Genomic DNA, 14,759 nt, shown 5'->3' on the forward strand with positions numbered 1-14,759 from the left:
TGGTTCCCAAAAAAATAAATAACTAAACGTGAACCATGTATGCTAACGATAGGGGAACGTTCTGTGTTTGCTGGGTTCTTTCTTCCTGACAAGCTTAAGAACTATTTAAAAATATTTATAATCCAAGTCTTCTGAAGCTATAAAATAACTATATAATATATACAATAACAGACATTTAAGTAATTATTTACTGAAAATCTTCCCCTCTACCACAGCTCTCAAATCTCATTCACAAAATTGGCACCAATGACATTGAGCATGTTTACATTCACGTTCTTACACCGATTATGCTTAATAAGCCGACAACGCGTGTGGTCATGTAAACGCAATTAACCACGTACCTTTAACGGCGTAAAGGCCCTAAATGGCTTATGAATAACCCAATCAACATGGGTATATTTTTGCCCATTACGCCGATTTCGCTTGGCATGTAAACACCTTACCCGGTTGTAAAGCCGAGGAGGGCGGGGCCGGGCTGGAATGACGCACGCCCGGTCCCCAATCAGCCTGATGGGGCGCGTGAGGGATAAAGGCGGCCGTGGATGACAGTTCGAGAGAGAGAGAGAATCACAGGCAGCTGTATTGTGTGTTTATGGTTGTGTGTTTTTGGTTAAGTTGTTTATTAAATTATTATTTAAGTTGTCAAGCCGGTTCTAGCCTCCTCCTTTCCACTGAACCCCCTTACACCAGAGTTCTTACTAGCTCATCCAATGTGCGCATGTGTTGAGCGCATGCCTCTTCACGTCAAAAGCAGAGAATAAAGTGATTATTTCAATGTCATGTAAACGAGGATTTCTTGCCTTGTCAGATTTTTTAAATACGCTGATTTTAGAGAGTAATCAGCATATTGGTGTGCATGTAAACATGCTCATTTATGTTAAACCCACTCCAATATATCCTGAGGTGGCAAATTTAAATGTTTTCAGAGCTATGTGTTTGGGATGATATGAGAGCACATGATGAAAGAATTTTCATTTTTAGGTGAATAACTATAGAATAACTAGTTTTCAGAGACCAATTCATTAAACTTCACAAAGACTGATGCAAATTTTCAAATCATTCCTATACAAACGCATTAGCACAGGCACAAAGTGTTTTGTTCTAAATCACTGAAAATGGGGTTGTTTAGAATCATGTGACACCCTATCACAGACCACCAGGGTCTCACTGTCACATTGATTGAAGAAAACAGGAATTTGAGATTTCCTTTTTACTCTTCTGCATGTTATCACACTTCCTTTGCTATTTGAAAAATGGAAAGCCATAATTTCCATACTTAAAAGCTTGTTCACTGTGTTAAACTAACTTTATAGAATAGTAATGACTATAACCCTATAATAATACTGAAAGTTTGCAAATCCATATGTATTCGGTCTGTATTTGGTCCAGTCAGAAAAATCAAAGCTGCCAGAACTTTCTGTCAAAATGCTATAGACATCGGCTTTTGGGCCATCATATATGAAAATAATTTCCTTATGTGCTTCCTGAAAAAGGTATTAGCTTATTGGTAAGTCTTATTATTGCTGTATTTTCTATCAAGTGACAACATTTAAATTGCACAGATGAGTCCATGCATGCTGTCTACAGGAGAACATTTTATTTGTGTGCTTGTTTGTTTTACCAAAGGAACACTTGAATAGCTTTGTATGCACATTGCGCCAATTAAACAGCAGTAATTTAATCCAGTTCAGCAGCACCAATATTTGTGTTTCATGCACAGATGTGTATGTGAGTGCTGAGTCATATACAAAGACAAATAAAAAAAAAATACACAAATAAGTGTAGGAGTGCATGTGCATTTTATGCCACTCCAAAAGTTTCGTTTTCCTCAGTTCTCTAGTGTTTACCTCAGCAATTCTCTCCTTAAAAACACCATGTGATCCAATCCTGCATCTACCCTTTTAAAATAATTTATTCATAATATTGGTTCAAATTTAGTTTCTTGCTGCTGCAGAATGTCACTAATGTAACCATATTTCATAAGCATAATATCCACTTGTTAAATCAACTTAAATGAACAAATTCCAGTTGTTAATTCTCCTTAAAATATCCATTAAGATTAACAATTTTTTATGTTTTTAAATATTAGTGTAAAACATTATGCAAACACAGGGAAAATGACCCTCTGACAAAGATAAACACAGATCAGTATTTCAATATATTATAATTTTGCTCGCATCAATGTATAGGCTAAAAGATTAATATAAAACACCAGAAAGCATGCAACAAAGGTGGAGTTGCTCAACTAAAGCAAATGATCAAAAAAGGGGAAAATAGGCTGTTTTCATTTGTATTTCATATTCATGCTAAAAATTATATGATTAAGAGAACAAATTGAAATAATGTATTTTCTTTTATTGCATGTAAATACACTGCATTGTTCACTGAACTGCACTAAACTGCTATTTAATCATTATTATTGCTATTAATCTTAATAATAAACTCATAACTTGACTTGATATGCTGTCCCACTTTACCTCTTTATTTATTTATTTCATAAATCATAACATAAGTCAACTTTAATTTTTTTTTTTTTTTTTAACCTTTAAGATTTTCCTCAAATTTATATGTAATTTTCTTTCCCACTGCTTTTCCCACCACCGGTCATGAATTGAACTCATGCACACATGCCAACGTAACATCATTAACTTAAAACCTCCAAAAGTTAATTGTGAACTTTCTAAAGATGAAGATTAGTAATGATTTTTAACCATTTAATGGAATATTCTGGGTTCAATACAAGTTAAGCTCAATCGACAGCATTTGTGGCATAATGCTGATTACCATAAAAATGTATTTCTACTCGTCCTTCCTTTTCTTTAAAAAAAGCAAAAATTGAGTTTACAGTGAGGTCCTTACAAAGGAAGTGAATGAGGGCCAATTTTTGGAGGGTTTAAAGTCAGGAATGTGAAGCTTATAATTTTATAAAAGCAATAACATTAATTCTTCTGTTAGAACTCATGTATTATTTAAGCTGTAAAGTTGTTTAAATCATCATTTTCCAAGTTGTTTTAGGGTTTGTTGACATTACATCGTCATGGCAATGAAGTTGTAAAATTCGCAAAAACTTTACACAGGAAAAGGTTAGTATGTGAGTTTATCTCACTAAAATCATGTTAACATGCATATTGTTTATGTCTTGTGGCTATACTTTTGAAATAATGAGTATTTTATGGATTGGCCCCCATTCACTTCCATTGTAAGTGCCTCACTGTAACCTTGATTTTTGCTTTTTTTTTTTTTTTTAAAGAAAAGGAGGGATGAGTCACAATTAATTTTTTGTGGTAATCAATTTTATGTCACAAATGCTGTTGATTGAGCTTAACTTGTACTGAACTCAGAATATTCCTTTTAAGGGAATACATATGGATATAACAGGGACCAAGCTTAACTGTCCCACTTTACCCATATTCACCCTTATAATACAGTTGAAAACCACATCTCAGTTGATTGGTATCCAGAAAAGCAGATAACTAACATCTTTTGTTCTTGCCGCACACATATAACACATAAAATAATATTGTTAATATGTTAACATATATTAGTAATTGAAATATTTCACTTTCCATTCTCCTTCCTCATACACTTGGTTTTTCAATAACATTACTTGTCTGAAAATGAGTGGTGGTTATTTATGTAATGAGCTTAGTGTTAAAAATGAGGGTATGATTGCATGCCCACTAAAAGGGACTTACAGAGCAATAGCACACAAAAACACATGAATAACAGTAAATGTCCTCTCAGCACAATTTGTATTTTGCACTTTTCCAAGATAACGTGACCCTCGGCTGCAGTGTGACTTTCCTCTAATCTAAAAAATAAATGCTTAGCAAGCAGTAAAACATAATAGTAATAAACAAGAAATAGATGGCCATTTTGATTAGAATGTATGTACCGTAATGTTATTTATTTGACAGCACAAACTGACACATTTGATAAATGGGTGGTCAATTTTTGCAAATGTTGAAAAGGTCACCACTATGAACTCATCAACAAATCAGATTTCAGTATAAACTTATTAATAGTAAGTATCTAAAAAATAATTAAAGCAACTAGTCCGGAGTGGCTTATGTTATTAGATGATGAATGGACTAACATGCCTGATAGGTCTGAGTTTTAACACAAACCAAACAGTACCTACCAATTTTATGTTTCACATTTACAACTGTACATATTGTTAATTAGTCATTTACAAAGATGAGCGTTCAAAACACACAAGCAAAACTGCTTAAAGGGATAGTTCACCCAAAAATGAAAGTTCAGTCATTGTTTACGCACCCCTGTGTTGTTATAGCCCTATATGACTTTCTTTCTTTTTCTTAACACAAAGGGGAAAATTTTGAAAATATGTTGTGCTCAGTGATGTCATACAATGGCAGTTTATGGTGACCACATCTTCAAGCTTCAAAATAATGCAAAAGTATAATTCAGAAGTCTAATCAATTATTGCATGAGACTCATGATTGTTATGAAATCATACGATAAGGTTTGGTGAGAAACAAACAAAAATCAAATGTATTATTAGTGAAAATGTTCACTGACCGTTGATCTCCTGTGTGCGTTCATGATAGGGCAAATTCTCTTTTTAACAGTAAGAATAAAAGTTTGGATAAAAGGTCCCAAGGGTGTATTGAAAGTGTGTTTTTCTCTAACAATGAATTGAATTACTTCATATGCAGTTTGTGAGTAGACAAAATGATGAAACATTTCAAATGTACAGAAATCAGCGTTTCAGCTTGCTGAAATTGATCTGACTCAGGGGTGCTGGCTTGACCTCTCTGGACATGGCTTTCCACATGCAGGCCCCTGATGTGCTTGCTGTGTCTGTCCTTCCCATCCTGACATACAGCTCAACCTTAAAAAGCAGCGCGGCTGCATAGCTGCAGCACGACCCAAACCTGCGATGATTAGCCTTCTATTAGAGCATGAATTTGATGTAAACAATAGATCTAGATAATATTCACATATGCAATTTATAGAGGGCATACTGTATTAGCCCTATATTACTTACAGCATGAAATAATATTCAGTCCTATATCTAAAAATACAATTTTACATAGACTAGATTGTAGTAGCAGCAGCAGTTTTACAATAAAAAAAAAACAGTTAATACTAACCCAGCCATGCAAGTGCAGTTCGCCATCAGTATATAGTTGTTTGAACTGTTTATAATAGCCCATGTCATGTATAGCTGAGTTTTATGTAGGTGCCTTGACGCTGGCTAGGCATTACTTTGGTCTGTAATACACAAAAATCATTCGACAAATCTCGGTATTCAATGTCCTGGACATGACCGCAAAGTACAAAATTATATGCGTCAAGAGATTTGTATGCCTTGAGTTTTTCTTTCGTATAGACGCTGGGTTCTTCCACAAGGTATACCAAGATGTCCGGCCACTGTAACTTTGGCCATTTAGCTGGATCCTTGAACCATTGATCCGACAGTGAGTACGGGTCAGGAAACCTCACCCCATTGCTAAGGGTTAGCTTATTTGTGTAACACAACCCGTTTTCTGCTGGCAAACCAATCAAATAATTGGAGAAGGCGTCCGGATGATCCATATTCCTATGGATTTTGGCCCTCACAACTGACACCGCTACTGCAGAACTGTCATTTTCTGCCACCAGTTAGGCTCCGCCCACACAAAACGTCATCGCTGTTTACGAACACAAAAAATAACTATTTTCACAATTTCTCCCTTTGTGTTAAGAAAAAGAAATTCATATAGGGTTGTAACATTACAGGGGGAGTAAACAATGACTGAATTTAAATTGTTGGGTGAAGTAATCATTAAATTATACATGTACACATAAACAGAGTAGCTAGAGCAGGGGCCAAGTCCCCCACCCTCGATGGACTTCATAGATGCGGCTCAGCTTTGATTCGCTGTTACCTGGCAACGCGGTCCACTACACTGATTGGCTGGCTCGCAGGTCAAGGAAACGGGAAGCACACAGTTTGCCTGTGCTTGATTTAGGGCGATTAAACCAGCTGTAACTACGGACCGAGACTATTACAGAAACGCGTGACATTTACGACAGGAGGGGCGCCCTGACATATCGCGGAATATTCACAGGTACTTTGAGAGACATCTCGCCCGCTGGTTTGCATAAATGGGGTGCTTCTTCTCCAAAAAGTCAAGGAGAAAATCTAAAAAGGACTCCGCTTTGCCCGCTGGGAACGACAGCGTTACGGGCAATGAGCTACCCGAAACCAACAACACTGCGCTCGGCAGCAACAGCAACCAAGAGGCGCCAAAGCAATACAGCTGGGATAAACGAGAAAAGGTACAAAGCTGAATTATAACCTGTTTTTGTATCTAGGGTATTGTATTGCGTAAACAGCTAATAGTTCCTAACAGTTGCGTTAAGAATGATACAGGGTGAAATTCAACCAGAGTCCACAAAAAACAGCTAATCACAAGAGTACAAGAACCATAATGACATACACGTTAGCTGAATTCGCCTATATAAAGCACAAGCACAAACACGAGCCGAGGTGCATATGATGCAGTTCCAGACATGCATAATCACGCTAGCGAAGGGTTTGGCCCCTCTCGGTCAGTGTTAATGACTGCCAGCCACTGTTGCTTTCGATTGGCCAGCGATACGAGTCTCACTCGTTGGATATAGGTTTTCCTATGGTAAATTATAGACAGAGCTTGTTATCGGCTTAAATACAGGGTACGTAATTTGTTTGCCTGGTGGTTGTCCAGATAATTCTGTGTTAGGGATTAGCACATAAGTGGTGTTGCCATCAACATGTATGTCAGAATGAGTGTCTGTTCCTGCGATCGCAATACTATAAGCAAAGCTTTGAGAGTTTTTAGGTGTCCTGAAGTTTCCATTTTATGAAGCTATTATGTTTAAATATTGCCCTAGTTGAGGCTATTAAGTGCAAATGAAATACATGAATCAAGTGCAAAGTACATCAATGTTTTCCCTATTAAAATATTGCCTGTCAAGGACAGTGTCTGATCTGATGGATTAGACATTTCTGTTGTCTTGTTACATGGCAGTGGTGGTAAACATATGGACTGGAAACCCAAATGCCTCAAATTTGATCCCTGCCAGGCTGGGACAACAGTTGAACATTACCATCTGTCACTGCTTTGCCCCTGAGCAAAGCACTTGACCCTAGGTCACTCTAGTAGAGGGATACTCTAAAATGTAATAAAAGCTCTAAATGTATTGAAGGCCCTAAATGTAATAATATTGGCTCCTAAATGTACACTGAAACCCTGAATATGTTAGCAGAACTAAACAATTTAGGGTACATTTTTAAGTTAATAAATTACAAGATTTTGTACTACTCATGCGTGTTGATTTTTTTCTTAACTTGAAATATTGAGTAAGCAAACTAATGCATTTTAATGGTACTTAACTTTAAATTGAACTCTTTGTCTGAACTTAAAATCACCATGTAGGCTCAACTTAAATATATCAAGTAGAGGGAACCCAACAAGGTGGTACAGTGAATGTTAGCATGCTAAATTCACTATTCACTATAATGGTAACCCCCATAAAATAACATGACAGAAACTCTTCTAAACAACACAACAAAACATTAAACACTAACAAATATCTCCCTTTAAATTCATCTTGCACAAAGACACACTATATAACACAATTTTAACATTTACTCTCCCTGTCGTGTGCCATGTAAAGCATGCTGGGAAATAAAAATCCCCTTCACAGTTTCAGTTAAATTTAAGTTCCTGTAAATTTCATTAAACAATTCAGGTTACTTAAAAGGTGTAAGTTTCATGAAAACAAAAGAAAGAGAAAGTTCTAAATACTCATCAAGGTTCATTTATTTGAACTAATTTGTATGATGTAATTTTTCCCTACTCAAAACAATTAATTATTTTGAGCAATAGGGTTTACAGTGAGGTGCCATGAGGATGTTTAAGGTAAGGCAGTTTACATTTGTGTTTTAATATTAGTGTATTATGTAGATATAATGTTTATGCATTAGCGTTTTTGATAATGATATTTAGATTAAAGATGTTAGTATAGTTGATGAATGTAAATGGTAATGGTAAGTTTATTTACTTAAAGGTGCTACAAGTGATTTTAGCTGTTTTTGAACTTCCATGAGACTGAGCTGTTAAATTAGACATGCCCCCTCTTTCCAAAACACCACCCTCCAAAAATGAAATTGAAACTGACACCAAACAGTAGAGCAGTGCATCATATCATGGTTGTCAACACAAAAGTAGCGTCTCGGCTGACAACTGTAATATGCCATTAAACCTGAATTTTCCGCTCCAACTATTATGCACAAAATGATTGACAGGCAGAAAGCACATCAAAGGCTTCTGATTGGCTGATCAAAGAATGTGTCCACGGCCCGTGGTCACATTTTAGTTGAGACTTTATCACTGCAGAACAAAAATGGGCTTTTCCCAATCAGTGGGCACTTTCAAACCATTGAGTTCCTACTTTCATTGGTTAGTTTAGAAATGCCCACCCTGGTTTGGAAACGCCCACTGATTTGTACACTTGAGATTCCCTACTTTCAGTGGATAGTTTAGAAACGCCCATCCCTGCTTCAATATGCCCACAGATTTTGAAAACAAATCTCTGTTCTGCAGAGTCCTATACTTGTATTAGTTTGCTGTTTACACATTCTAGTGCTGTCACAGAGACCGGTAAGATATCTCAGGACACTTATTTCAGTGACATCTTCCGGAGAAGGAATTTTGCATACCATTATAAAAAAAAATAAATAAAAAAAAAATAAAAAAAATAGCTTACATGCACCTTTAACATACAGTTCAGTATGGTTTCAGTATGGCTTAATGGCCAAAAGTCTTCAAGTTTATATTCATCTATATCCTTGATTCTATTTTATCGGGATGAATATATGGGGTTATATTATGTTTTGTATGACATCTTTTTAATGATAAATTGTTCACATTTACTAAGTACATAATCATTAACTTAATCTCTAAACATGATTGTCTCACTAGTTACTAATTAGTAAATGGCCAGTAGGAGCTGTAAACATTATAAATCTAAATTATATATGGTTAATTGGTGTAAAATGTAAGAATTATAACAATCAGAGCCTTTATTACATTTAGGAACAAAAATTAGGATAAAAGTTTAATTACATATAGGGTTTTTTATTACATTTAGGACCATTTATTACATTCATAACCTCAACACTGTTCCTGTAAACAGTGATTACCATAAATCAGATTGGATCAAGCATAAACCATAATTTACTATGTAGAGTTTTACATTTTCTGAAATGTAATGCATGGTGCCTGCCCATGCAATAGTGTTCCCGGTGGTTGCCAGGGCATTTTTAACGTGGTTGCTGGGATTTTCTTTATGGTTGTTATCACGTTGCAATGTGGTGCTAGGTTGTTTCTTACTAACCCAAAAAGAGCCAACCCCCAGTTTGGATTCGGTCCCTACTTCAGTGAAGGTCAATGAAATTCAAATGCCATTTTTATCGTCCGCAAGGTGAAAATTGTAAGTCAGATTGTTTAGAAAAGTAATAGCACACCTAGTCCTCAAAAGCCAGGCGATATGAATCACTTAGTATTACCAATACTAATGACTAACAAAGTTGATTTTATCATCATGCATGTAACTAATAAAACACCCTCTGTGGGAGCGGACATCCTGTTGCAAAAGTGTGAATGAAGTCAGAAAGCTGATTGTAGTTCTCCATTTATTGACCTTTTTTGTGCTATTTACCATTTTATTGCAGGTTGATCCCAAAGACTTCATGCTGACAGGCCTCAAGAATGAGACTGTGGGCCGGATGCCAGGCAAACTGAATGGCCAGCAGTTTGTCATTCAGGACTGTGAGAACTGTAACATCTTCGTATTTGACCATTCAGCAACTATTACCATTGACGACTGTGTGAACTGCCATATTATGTTAGGTCCAGTCAAAGGCAGTGTGTTCTTTAGAGACTGCAAAGATATTAAGTGTGTGGTGGCCTGCCAGCAGTTCCGTACCAGGGACTGTAAGAAAATGGATGTGTTTTTGTGTTGCGCCACCCAGCCTATCATTGAGTCTTCTACTGGCATGAAGTTTGGCTGCTTCCAATACTACTACCCCGAGCTGGCTTTCCACTTTAAAGATGCAGGCCTCAGTATTTTCAATAACAACTGGAGCAATATTCATGATTTCACACCAGTCTCTGGAGAGACCAATTGGAGTCTCCTACCGGAGGATGCTGCTGTCCTGGATCATGTGCCTCTACCGGATCCAGAGTCGGAGTTCAAGTCTGTGAGAATATCTACTGAAGCAAGCCGAAGCATAGTGCCTCTGACTAAAGGAGGGCGGCGTAAGGAGAGCGAAGAGACCTGTCTGTTTGTATTCTTTGCTGGAGACTACACCACTGCTAACGCCCGCAAACTTATTGATGAGGTTAGAGACAGCTTAATAGAAAGAGTCTTTCATGGTTACAATGGTGGGCGATCTACCAATTGTACAAGCATCATGTGTACAATTATGTGTTAATCTTTTAATTTTATTTGTGTTCAAAGCTGGAAGTTTCTGAAGCAGGAACTTAAAAATGAGTCAAAAGTTCCAGGTGTCAAATTAAAAAAAAAAAAAACTTGAGTGCTGCCACATTAGATGTTGATATGTACTTATGTCTAATGGAAACATGTTGTTCATAGCAAGTTTTGCCATGCTAACTGGGAAATGAATTTGGCTTTCTTCAATTACTCTACCTATATAAATAGAAAAGGGGAAATAGGCTATTCAAACTTCAATAAGATTTGTAATTTTTGTACTTCTGGGCATACTGCCTGCAAAATATTTTCTGGATGACTAATTTTGTCTTTTAGAGAAATTTTCAGCAAACAACATCCACTTATTGATTACAATATGTTTCTAGTTTTAGGCAATAATATGCTAAATTGGCTAAATTATGGTCTACTCTACTCACTTGAGTGTTTTTACTAACAGCAGGAGGGGGTAGACAACAAGGGGAAAACCTCTGCTACATAGTTGTAACTGTTTGGATGTATCAATCCTCAGTATAATTGCCTACAATTAGCAACAAATGCTGTTCGGGAATTTGAATGTCATGTAAATGGCAACGTTTGCTCTGAGTGACAATCAATTTCTCTGTGGTTTCAGAAATTATAATCCTTAAGTAGTGGTAGAGATAATCCTTATGAGAACAACAGATATGGAGTTCATTCTGGCCTTTTTTTTTATAAGAAATTGCTTTATAATGGGTTGAAGTACATGAGGTATTATCAATAAAAAGTTTCAAAAAGACCATCATCGTACATTATAGAAAGTTAACTTCTTTGCCTCTCATGCAAAAGCTATTTAGCCCGAGACGGAGCACTTGTATTAAGGTGCACTCAATAATTTTTTTAATTATGTTTAAGTGGCTTACATTGTCTTACACTGACACTTAGTGGCCTGGATGCTGCATCATTAAAACACAGTAGTTTTCAGTTACCAGTGCCATTGTAGAAATTCACTCTTCACAGTAAACTAGGATTAATCCAATCCATGATTGAAACTGTCCAATAACAGGGCAGTCACTGAGATTAAGCAAGTAGTATTCAACTGGTCATGTGATGCTAACATGGCTGCCCCAGTTAGGCGCTCCTGCTCCATGTAGAATAATAGAGCCGTTATAAGGTTACTGATATAACTAAAATGATTTTATACTTATGTTTCAAAATTTCTATTCATTTCTTTAGAAGTAAAACTTTTTAAATGAGGAAAAAAAATTACTGAGTGAACCTTTAAAATGAATGGAAGAAATTGGAACCCCAATATGACAGATGTAGAAAAGGAAGTCCTGCCTTACAGGTAAAATAGCCAATCACCTTTAAGATACAGACATCACCTGTCAGTTAACTCGAAAATGCACATGGGCATTTGCTTGATCTGAGATAAAGAAGCACAATTGAGGATACCATTGTTGTCAGATTTTACTGATGAATTTGAAATACAGCACTGTGCCAGATTTTTAGGCACTTAAGATGTTTCACAAAAACATTTGTCTTAAGATGGTTATTTATATCTTCAGCTTTAGTGTGTTAATAGGAAAAATACATTTTAGACTCCCAAACATTACTTTTGCAAATAGAAAAGATTAGAATAGAAGAACAGGGCGCTCTGCAAGAGATGGCATTGCCCCCACAAAGCCCCCCACTGAACATTGAGTCATTCTGGGATTACGTGAAGAGACAAGCAATTGAGACAGCCTAAATAGATAGAAGAACTGTGGTGAATTCTCCAAGAAGCTTGGAACGTCCTATCTGCCAACAACCAAGAAAAACTGTGTCCAGGTGTACCTAGGAGAATTGGGGCTGTTTTAAAGGCAAAGGTGGCCACACCAAATATTGATTTAGCTTTTTTTTATGTTTACTGGACATTGTATGATGTTAATTGATAAATGAAAATTATTTATGGCATTATTTTTGAAGACATCCTCACTATGCAGCATTTTTCCCAAGTGCCTAAATCGTTTGCACAGTACTGTATGTTCTTTGATTGTAATCTTGACCAACCGTTTTGGAGATTTTGGTCTTTCCCTATTCAAGCAGATAGGAGCTGTACTTTTATGCTTCTTGTATCCATAGAAAATAGCTGCCTGGAAGCATTTCCTAGATGGCCGCCGAGTGGGCTGACTTGCCTTGAAAGGGACTTTGACACAACCTAGCCCTCTTTTAATTAGTTTTTTCAAAAGAATGAAAAAAAGCTATAAACTTCAAGATATCATCTAGATTCTAGTTAACTTGGTTATGATGTAGGTGTGAGAGAAAGGCAGCAAGACCACGAGAAAGTACTTGCTATCATGTGTTTGATCTTTTTGTCACTGGCTACACTGTAAATAATTTAGAAATTCTTACTTATCGCACTTTAAGGTGTATTTTTTTATTTTTTATGTTTTCCTCTATAGTTCTGAACAGAATACATACATCCAAGCCTTTCCACCAACAGTTAGCAGGGTTATGGTTAACATAGCTAATTTACAAAACTTTCAAGTAAAAAAAAAAAAAACTAAAACCTATTATTGTGTAACATTTTCTGTTTAAACCTATTTTACTGTCTAACATTATTTGCATCCACCATGCAGGCGAATGCCAAAGGCTTTGTCCTCATTCAGACCAAAGAGGTTTCCATGCGGCCTGAGGATGTGAACAGAGTTTTCCAGAACAATGCAGAGAGCCTCACTGAGTGGATCACCAAAGGTGCCATAATGTATTTTGTTATAACTAAGAACATGTAGACCATCTTGGAAAAACTGTTTGTATCATAAATCTCTGTTATATCAGGTCCAGTGGTAGCCCTTGAGCTGAATGGAGATGGTGTGGTGGAAGCATGCCGAACCATTGCAGATGAGGTGTTCAATGGGACTAAGGTAATTACAAGAGGACGTGTTTCTTCTCAAGTCCATCGACTGTGGATGTATGTACCCTGATAAACTAATGCTTTCTCTGCTGTTTTCACAGGTGTTTGTTTCTGAGAGCAAAAATACATCCTCGCGTGATGTTGACAACTTTTTCAACTTTGCTGACATGCAAATGGGACTGTGAAACTGAGGAAGAGGGTCATGTCACCTTAATGTGGGTTTCTTGATTTTGTAATTTCAGTGTTGTGACTTGAATTGGATTGACTTAATTTGAGAAATGGCATGAAATTCATGCCACTGGTCTCAACATGTTGAGAGATTTCTAATCACTATTTACTTTTTCAGACAATTTTGCTCAGTGATCTGACAATTATACATGTTCACGCTAATGTAACAATGTTGAACGGGCATGTAGTCAGTTAGGTTGTTTAAATGGAATCAATAAGGCAAGTTTCTTTAGATAGAGAACAAACTCAAACAGAACTGGAATTTTAGTCTAATCAAACATAGCTGTGGCCATTTTTATCAGATATGCTGAAAATCATACATTTGATTTATATAGATATATATATTTATTTGTTTAATTTTTTTTATAAATTCAAATGTGTGGCTGGATATAATGATGTTTTATTCTGCTTTGCTTGTATACATGTTTCCATTACATATTTGTATAGTAGGTTGTGTTATACTTGGTAACTGTACAAATTCTTGACTTACAATATTTGTCACATGCCAGAAAGCATTAATTGTGGTGAATCAGGTTTCTTATTTAATGGATATATAGACACATAGTGATGTATTTTATTTCCTGTTATATTGGCATGGCTTTTGACCATGTATTTTTCTCATAATTGTATTTTCTATGTTGTTGTTTTTTCCCCATTATAAACACACAAATTATATTTGTCCTACATGTATGTTTTTTAGGTAACACTGTTCTGAAAAGAATGTAAAAAGTTCAAACTGGTATGTTTATCAAATTGAATTGAATGTACTACTAAAAGGAGCTTTAGTTGTCTCCTCTACACTTCTCTATTTTTGTAGGAATGTTTTAGAAAGCACAACTTTCCTGTAACCAAAAAAAAAAAAAAAAAAGTGTAGATTTGAGGTAATCACAATGTACTTTTTTTTTTTTTTTTTTTTTTTTTTTACAGTATGAATAGTTCTTATTTGTATGAAACAATTTCTTGAATTTAATATAAGCTGTAATTTGTCAATACATTAATTTTGATTGAAAGTTTTGTCTCTTTTTTTTTTTTCTTTCTGTAAATGAATAGCAAGCTCAATTTAAAGGGATAGCTCACCCAAAAATGAAAATTCTCTCATCATTTACTCACCCTTATGCCATCCAGGATGAAGATGAATTTTTTTCTTCAGCAGACCACAAATGAAGATTTTTAG

At 35.9% G+C, this 14,759-nt stretch overlaps 1 protein-coding gene across 1 annotated transcript; it reads left to right on the forward strand.

Annotated features, from left to right (window-relative positions):
- Positions 1–5,948: 5,948 nt before the first annotated feature.
- Positions 5,949–14,539, forward strand: rp2 (RP2 activator of ARL3 GTPase). The gene is made up of 5 exons (XM_051707481.1): positions 5,949–6,288; positions 9,728–10,396; positions 13,083–13,197; positions 13,282–13,367; positions 13,459–14,539. The coding sequence occupies exons 1-5, from the start codon at positions 6,115–6,117 to the stop codon at positions 13,540–13,542; spliced, it is 1,128 nt and encodes a 375-aa protein (XP_051563441.1). The 5' UTR covers positions 5,949–6,114; the 3' UTR covers positions 13,543–14,539.
- The last annotated feature ends 220 nt before the right edge of the window (positions 14,540–14,759 follow it).

Source organism: Myxocyprinus asiaticus, chromosome 9 (assembly GCF_019703515.2).
Source record: "Myxocyprinus asiaticus isolate MX2 ecotype Aquarium Trade chromosome 9, UBuf_Myxa_2, whole genome shotgun sequence".
Lineage (NCBI taxonomy): Eukaryota > Metazoa > Chordata > Actinopteri > Cypriniformes > Catostomidae > Myxocyprinus > Myxocyprinus asiaticus.

Coding starts and splice junctions, on each gene's coding strand:
- rp2 (XM_051707481.1), top strand. CDS start 6,115: ATGGGGTGCTTCTTCTCCAAAAAGTCAAGGAGAAAATCTAAAAAGGAC. Junction 10,397..13,082: donor CCCGCAAACTTATTGATGAG/GTTAGAGACAGC, acceptor TCCACCATGCAG/GCGAATGCCAAAGGCTTTGT. Junction 13,368..13,458: donor AGGTGTTCAATGGGACTAAG/GTAATTACAAGA, acceptor CTGTTTTCACAG/GTGTTTGTTTCTGAGAGCAA.